Consider the following 8,783-nt stretch of genomic DNA (forward strand, 5'->3'; position numbering starts at 1 on the left):
TTGACTTTCTTGTAAATAACACACTCACACCTTGGTCAATGTATTGTAAATGGGCCCATGGGAGGATGGAGTCATTGATAGACATGCATTGTTTTTCAATGTGGGGAAAAAGAGGTATTTCATTTTCTATTTGAATACTTTCTTTACATAATCTACCCCTAAGCTTCACATTCTATGTAGTGTGAGATCTATATAGTTATTTGAATCTATTTATTGCCTTATAATTTTGATGTTATATAGTCTATGCAATTCTTCAATTTATCTCCATTCTATAGTCTATGCAATTCTTCAATTTATCTCCATTACTATATAACATGTTTAGTTAGTTAAACTTGAACACTTCCTACGCATTATTTATACATATACCATTCATTTTCTTGTTTAGCATGGCATTAGAGAGAGAGAGAGAGAGAGAGAGAGAGAGAGAATGAAATAAAGATCTATTATCATTTATGGGAGGTAAAAAATGTCACATCATCTGTGCAGCAATAGCCAAAACTATGGACAAATTGCGAGATGCATAAAGGATCATGTTGAAGACATGAAGCTCAATCCTTCACAGGCTAGAAGTTTTTTGCGGGGGGGGGGTGTTTGTGTGTGGAGAGAGAGAGAGAGAGAGAGAGAGAGAGAGAGAGAGAGAGAGAGAGAGAGAGAGAGAGAGAGATGGATGTATCCTTTTTTGTTTGTGGAGTAGAGATTAATGTATTTATTTAACAAGTTAGTACTACTTGATGTTCACTAGAAAATGAGAAGCTTAAGAAGAGTTTATGAAATTTGAGTCATGTATTGTCAAATAGATATCTTGCTTATAATAGAATAGTGGATTTAATCAATTTTAAAAGCTTTTACACCACATAACATCGAGGACATCAATGAAAAAAAAAGGATTTAATAAAATTTAAATCCGCTTATAGGTAACATCGAGGAAATCAATGAAAAAGAATTGGATATCACTTGAGTGCATTAGAGACCATTTTTTCAAACAAGTGAACTTGCACTCTTCACATTTACAAGAGCCGCATCGTTTATTAGGTACTAACAATTATTTATGTAGTAAGATGTAAAATTTTTGTCTTAGAAATATTAAACATATAAAAAATGGTATATATATATATATTAAACCATGTATACAAATATACATTTTATAACGTTGATTTTTCTTGAATCATAGCCCCTAGGTACATAACAAATTTCCATCAACATATGTAAAATCTAATGGATAAGCCTCATTTTTACTTTCTAGTAGTAGAACTTAAGATTAACTTTCTAATCAATTTATAAGGAAATAACTACTTTCTTGCATATGTAAAAACTTTCTAATCAATTCATAAGGAAGTAAAAAAATCCATCAATTCGATGAGCCAAACTTTTAAGTTATATGGTTACAATACAATGTTATGTGTGGACATATTAGAAGAAATGTGCAAGGGTATTATATGAAATTTGGATAGTTTTTTTCAAGATGATGATAAGAATACTAGACTAAGTGATTTCAAGTGCACTGCTATAATGATAATGGGAAAGTTAAAAATGGACTCAAAATGGATTGCTAGTATTGTTTGCATGTCTCAATCAATTTGAAAAGAAGGCAATGGGAGGTTAAGTTATCATGTCAAAGAAGGCATTTGTGGATCAAATATAGAAAACCATTGTCAAATCTACTGCTTTGATTATTTGGTAATGGGGACCATTAGGAAAGTTCTTAAGTAATGGCTTGACTTAGGTCAAAAGGGCAACTTTGTTCACCATTCACCGTCCATCACGTGTATCGCCTTTATGAGTCGTGTTGGGGTGAAATTCTTTTGTGTTTGATAGTGTGATACCCTTATTTATCCTCGTTCTTGGAAGGTCACTTCACACATAAGGACTTGTTCAAGATTCCTTCCTCTTCCATGAGTCAATCACGTGCAAGTGCATGCTTTTCTTTGGTTTGATAAACAATGAGTTGTTTAAAATAAAAGATGAAAACACAAAAGATAGTACTTCCTAAGCCTTTCTTATGTTTACAATCCCTTCCCCACAAGAAGAGTGTTATGACAAAAGGGGTACAAACCAAAGAGTTGTTTAAAATAAAAGGTCCAACACAAAAGATAGTATTTCCCAGAGCGTTTATAGTACTTCCCCATAGCCTTTATAGTATTTCCCAGAGCCTTTATAGTACTTCCTACTTCCCCATAGCCTTTCTTAGGCTTACTACTCTCTTATGCTTACAATCCGTTCTCCACAAAGGGGTACACCAAAATTTCTCTCATGGAATCTTCTCCATGAGAGTGTTCTGTCACGAGTGTTTTTTCAAGCCAAAACACGAAGAAAACCAAAATGGAGTTGAGTGTTACGGTTGATCTGATCATTCCCACCAGCCATGTTGATGTATCGACCACCTCCCATAGCACTTCCCCTCATAGCTCGTCCCCTGAACGGCGGTCACACGATGCATCATCGAGTAGCTCATCTCCTCAAAACCTACGCGACACCTCTATTAGCTTCTCCCCTGAATCACCCCCACTCGAAGCTCCCGTCCGCTCCAAAGGCCAGACCTGGAAGAGCTTAAAGGATAGCGTCCCTCATGCGATGACTCTGGAGCACCTGGAACAGGAGGAGAAATTCCTGCAACGCGAGCAGAGCTCCCACAAGAAATCCGTGCGGCGGCTGAGCAAGGCCCTATACCAGGTGGTGAGCATATACGCGTTCGTGCAAGGGGTCATCTTCGCTGCGGTCGCGCAGACCACCGTGTTCACATGTGCAGACTGGTGGGGTCCCGTCTTCATCGCGGTGGCCGTCACTGTGGGCACGCTCTGCGGGGTCCTGGACAAGCTCCGGAGCATAAGCCGCCACAAAGAGGAGGTGAGGAAGTTCAAGATGAGGCAGTATGCGGTCTTCGATGTGATCGACACGCTCAGGTGGAAGGGCTCGCAATTCGACCTGGACAACGCCGATCCTCAACACAGCGCCTCCACACGGGCTCAGCAGCGCAAAGTCATCCCTGTGTATGGGCTCCTCGTGCTGAGTTTTCTGGTGGGTTTCTCTTGTTTGATCATCGCCTCCTGCGTCAAAATGCTTTGCTCGGGCTGCAAGCTAGTATAAAGTTTGTTGTCAAATTTCCTGCCATTCGTGAATGCATCAATATCCCTTGAAAGAAAGTAGCAAAGCAACAAATGAAATAACAACTTCCAACTGCCCTTGAACATTAACTACGGTTAGTACCTATGCTACATTGGAGCAGAAGGAGAACCTTCGTTGCTTCCTGCTTAGGGGCGAGGGGATGCACGGAGATGCACAGAAGTTACACAAAGTGATCTTAGGGGCGAGGGGATGCACGGAGATGCACAGCGGCGAGCTCCCAAAGTGGGAGTGGGATTCGTGCACTTCTTTAACTAAACCTTCGTGGCTACGCAACAGCATGTAAACCATGGCTATGAGTTAAAAGTGAATTTTCACATGCTATACTTGGAGTTATGACACATCTAAAGACATTAACCTCTTATTGGTTTAGTCTTGACATGAGAACCCTTTTCGCTTCCTCATGAAAGAGCCAAGAAAAACCAAGAGCCCTTGAGGAATTATATGAGTGAGTTCAATAAAAGAGCTTTGGAATTTCCTCATGAAAGATCCAAGAAAAAACAAGAGCCCTCGAGGAAGTACATGAGTGAGTTCAACAAAAGAGTTTTGGAATTTCATAGAGTTATCAAAAAATTATACAAATATGGAGGATCTAGCTAAGAAAATGGCAAAAATGTTCAAAAGAGTTAGTTTTAGTATCCTCAAATTCACAAAAAGGGCATGTTTAGAATATGTAAGGATTTTCAAAAGTATCTCTTGATGGTTCACATGTAAGGGTTTTAAAAAATCTCTCTTAATTGGATGTGATAGGGTTTTCATGTAGTCCAACTATTGTGACCCTACAAGGAGCCACCACATGAAGTGATGAAGCTTGAGGGGAGAGCTAAAACTAAGCCGTACCTTGGAATTTGAAGAACAAGCCATTCGAAGGAAATTAGTTACAACTAAGCAATATGTCTTGTCCCTTCAAAAAACTACCTTTCTTTTGAAGGGCGATATTTTGTCTACCCTTCTTGTAAAGGATGAACACCCCTTGAATGGTAGTGCAAGCTCCAAATTGTAGCATTGGTAGCTATGGGTTGCATGTTGAATACAGGTTAAGGGTTGGATTCTTTAGATTGGTATCAAAGTTATAACACCTTTGGCAGCATTACATCTGTAATTTCTACAAGATGAATGGACCCTAATTTTTAGCATTATTTGGGCCTCTATCAACTTGAGAAGTAGTATTTTTAGCCCTAATTCGACCACTTAGAAGTAGTAGAGAAGAAATGGCTAAAGTATTTTACCACTATAAACCGGGCATAACTTGTGGATTAACAGGTGAGGTGCAAGCTAGTATGGAACAACACAACAAAATACTTCATGCACAACCTTGCACATATGCCATATCCACTTCGCTATGCTCTATTTCACCATTGTAACCTTATGTTGCAATTACTTCAATATACATTTTATCATAGCCATTGAGGGCATTATTCAAGCATAGGCTAGCTTCTTCAGCTAAGGGTTTTTTGAGGAATATGAAACATAACGCTAAATTTTTATGCTTTTCTAAATCTGCAGAATGGAGAAAGGTTGGTGATTTTGATTGAATGTGTTTGATCTATGGATGGCTTGAACTCATGACTACCTTGACCAACCTCAATCAATACCATGGGTGTCTTGAACCTTAATTGCTCACCTAGTAGATGTCAAGAGCGTGGATCCAAAGCTTTTGATCTTAGAAAGATCTTGAAGTAAGCTTGAATCTCAACAAAGATTAAAACTTCGCTCTATGAGCAAGCAAGGATATATCCAACAATATCCTAATAATAACACAAGAGAAGAATCGTCTTTATTCATTCACATGAGATCTTTTGCTCCTCATATGTACCTTTTCTAGAGACTTAGGAATCATTTAAAGCTTTTTAAATCAAAGGATTATTTTAAGTAGGGTTTCCAAAGCTTATTTTCAGTTTTAAGGTTCATGGGTGATTCTTCTATTCACCTCTAACACTATTATTCCAAGGATATTGGAAGCACACCTTATTCATCACACAAGTTTTTGCGCTTCTCTAGGGTCTACCATCCTCGAGAGTTCCTTAAGGAGCTTCACTTTGGAATCTTTATTTGAAGTAGATGTTTTTATAGATCTATTGTGGAAATTGACCTTAATTATTATATATCATTCTTCTAGCATTCCCTTGAAAAACATTTGTGTGGTTTTGGCTAGTTTTATAAATTACCTTTAGGGATATATATTCATTGGACACTCCAAGGTGGTGAAATGGCTTGTCTACTTATAAAGAAGGCTACTAGCCCTATGCTATGGTTCTAAAGCTATAAATCTTGGAGAGTTGAGCCAACAATTGTGTCCTCAAAGATAGGTCCACGACAGACTTCTCAAAAACCGTAAATTATTCTAAAAAACTTAATATTACTATGTACACTATATTTTATATAGGTGACTACTTACTTTATAAAAATATAGTTTTGGGAGGTCTATAAATATTTGACCCAGATTACTGCATATGCTGACATGTATGCATTTATTACTTTCATTGGAAATCAAATGATTTTAATATCTCCACGTCCACTAACGTTTATTTACCATGATATTACTGACATTAGAAAAGCTATAAGTGTAGCATCTCGATTTGTTTTGGCACTCGATTAGGTTTTTATAGAAAATATAGGTGGATAAAGGTGGTATGGTAGCCTTTCATTTATTGAGAGGAATTTGGATGCCTTATTGAGCCTTATATTTCCTTCCAAGGTTTTTTCCATGATTTCCTTTTAGTATTGTATGTTATACACCTTAAAGAATTTTGTATTGGTGAAATATTTAATTACAATAAAAAAACATTTTTGTAAGCCTCTAAATGTCATGTTAGGTTACCAAAATACTATTAATGTTTTTAAAAGAATAATCAATGAGAAACTTTTCAAAAATCAATCTCTGTTTAATATAGTAATCTCATACTCTCTTGTGCTGTTTTGCTTTAAATATTTGTCTGTACATATCATTTTTATAACTCCATGAAAAAAATCTTGCTAATTTACACTATTTTTGTGACTTATTCAAGTAAAGAGGTACAATAAGAAAGAAGTTAGAACTCATTAATAATGCAAAATGTCTCAATATGCGATCAGTCATGCTGCTCAAAATTTTGTAATAATATCGTGAGACCTTCCTTTCTTGAAGGCATACCTAACTTTACAGTTTTCATTGTTGTCAAATAATTCAAATTACTTTTTGAAAGCTTGTACTCTTTCTCCATGCATTCCTTGGATTGTCCTTTTTAGGCTTCTCTCCTCTTAAGTACGTTTCATGTTCCTAGATGGAAAATGTTGTGGCAAACATTGACATGAAGATAGGCTTTATTTTAGGAACTAGATCATGAATGACTTGCACTATCTCTATACCACCCTTCGAACGGCAAACATTCAAATGAAGCTATGCTTTATTTTAGGAACAAGCTCATGAATGACTTGCACTATCTCTATACCACCCTTCGAATGGCAAACATTCAAATGAAGCTATGCTTTATTTTAGGAACAAGCCCATGAATGACTTGAACTATCTCTATACCACCCTTCAAATGGTAAACATTCAAATGAAGCTATGCTTTATTTTAGGAACAAGCTCATGAATGACTTGAACTATCTCTATACCACCCTTCAAATGGGAAACATTCAAATGAAGCTATGCCTTATTTTAGGAACAAGCTCATGAATGACTTGCACTATCTCTATCAAATTTAAAAGTTATAAAAGAACATGTTATATGTAAAGCAACACCTCCTATGCTCTTTTTGAAAAGGACAAATTATTTTGGCTCATGTAAGTCTATTTGAGATATTTGAATCACGCATATCAATTTTCATAGTGAAGTTGCTCTCCTAATGAGAAAGTAGCAGCACTATTACCACTACCCTTGAAGTTTTTTATTTCTTGAAAAATTAAAGATTCTTGATATAGGTACTGGTAATATAAAGCTAAACATATATACCCAAAGCTTCATCGGTTTTGTCTAACAAAAGAGAAGCTCCATGAGGAATATGGTTTAAGCATGGAGGGGAGGCTTCCAAATCATCTATCAAAAGAAGACTTGCCAAAGGCAGATTGGCTGAGTGTTTTCAAAACATGGTGTGAGAAGAACTCCAAGATCTTCTTGCATATGTTGCAGTCAGAGTTTTTCAACGAGTGTTGCTTGCTTTATCAAATAGGGTACTTAGTTGTGCCCTCAAACAACGAGATTGGTCTCAAGTTTGCCAAGTGTCTCACATACAAAAAGTGTAAATCAACGAAAAGTGATCTCAAAGGTCACCAAATTACATGGGCGACATTTGGAGAGTGTCTTGGAACCTTGTAAAGCTCAGCCAAGAGGCCTCCATAAAAAGATTAGTAAATTGGAGGAAAGCTTATGGCCCCACAAATTTAGAAGCCGCAAGTAGTGTGGCTAACATGGAATGTGATGCAGGTGGTAGTAAACTAGAAGGCCAAGCATTCAATGTGGGAACATGGCGGTAGCAAGACAACTTGACCTAGTTTGTGGATACTTGATCACAATCCTTGTTGTGTGCACATTCCGAAGGTGTAGTCCATGGCTTCCAAGGCTAATGAGAGGCTGTCTGAAAAGACACACAAGCTCACCTACATAACAATAGATTTCAATAAAAAGAGGGAAACGTTACTTTGCAAATGAAGGCACATCATCAGCTCTACAACTATCTTGATAGAGCAGACATGAAAGGTCACAAGTGGCAGCTGGAAGAGTTGAAGGTAGACCCACACACCAACATGGACAAAATGCATAAACTTGAGCTTTAAATTGAAGCTTGCTCTAGGATGCTCTAGTTTCTAGAAGTAAATTAGGAAATGTTGAACATGAAGGGGGACGTCGCATTGTTAGAGGCATGTGTTCTTTTTCCTAGTTGAACAAGTCCCTAGTTGAATAAGAAGTACTTACTAACAATACTTGTACATCCACTAACTGCTTGTTATTCTTCTGCGGCTATTTATGCTCCACAAGACTACTAATTAGATTCTCTGCACTACTTAAAGGAGTCTTGTATACATAAAAATACTATCATGCATTAGGGGAAATTTGGGCTCATTTTCTAATTAGATTCTCTGCACTACTTAAAGGAGTCTTGTATACATAAAAATACTATTATGCATTAGGGGAAATTTGGGCTCATTTTTGGGCCCTCTAAGGAATCCACATCATAAAAAATGGGGACATGGTAAATTTTTTGTAAATTAACACTAATTTTTTCGGACGTTACATATAGAGAATCTACTCTTCAAGATCTTTTCATTGATATATAACATGTGATGGGGTTTAGACATGATGCATGGAAGATGTACAAAAATTAGGTTCAAAAGTGATGATGTGGACTGCTACAATAGCCTTTAAACTTGATTTTGAGGAAAATGGTATATCTTGAGATTAGCAACTCCAAATTTTTTAGAGTTTGAAATTATAAGATCTACTTTTCATGATCTTTCTAATGATATGTCATATGATGGGGTTTTAACATAAGGTAAGAATGTTCACTGAGGCCCCCATTTTCAAGGCAAAGATGGCAAAAAATCCCTTAGAGGGCCCAGATTTTCCCTAATGATTGTGAACAGTACCTGGAACTATTTTATTACCCCACAAAAACTACTTTTGAAACTATTCATCTTCTCAAAGTAGCTTCTCTTCTTATGAAAAAACTTTTCAGATTCTAAAA

General features: G+C 36.8%; 1 protein-coding gene across 2 annotated transcripts; it reads left to right on the top strand.

Moving 5' to 3' along the window:
• Window positions 1–1,975: 1,975 nt before the first annotated feature.
• LOC147621262 (uncharacterized) lies at window positions 1,976–5,919 on the top strand. Of its 2 annotated transcripts, none has more exons than XM_086823969.1 (2): window positions 1,976–3,015; window positions 4,627–5,919. In XM_086823969.1, exons 1-2 carry the CDS (start codon window positions 2,320–2,322, stop codon window positions 4,663–4,665), a joined length of 735 nt encoding a protein of 244 aa, XP_086680095.1. In that variant the 5' UTR covers window positions 1,976–2,319; the 3' UTR covers window positions 4,666–5,919. The 2 variants fall into 2 exon arrangements, with proteins under 2 accessions (XP_086680095.1, XP_086680096.1); XM_086823970.1 differs by lacking the exon at window positions 4,627–5,919 and adding an exon at window positions 3,871–4,259.
• Window positions 5,920–8,783: the final 2,864 nt, after the last annotated feature.

The sequence above is a fragment of the Cibotium barometz genome, chromosome 30 (genome assembly GCF_041138505.1).
Source record: "Cibotium barometz isolate CiBa-2024 chromosome 30, ASM4113850v1, whole genome shotgun sequence".
Classification (NCBI taxonomy): Eukaryota; Viridiplantae; Streptophyta; class Polypodiopsida; order Cyatheales; family Cibotiaceae; genus Cibotium; species Cibotium barometz.

What these genes read in the sequence shown, in the direction of transcription:
- LOC147621262 (XM_086823969.1), top strand. Translation starts at nt 2,320, where the DNA reads ATGGAGTTGAGTGTTACGGTTGATCTGATCATTCCCACCAGCCATGTT. An exon ending in TCCTCGTGCTGAGTTTTCTG is followed by an intron (nt 3,016 to 4,626) that starts GTGGGTTTCTCT and finishes CTAAATCTGCAG; the next exon opens with AATGGAGAAAGGTTGGTGAT.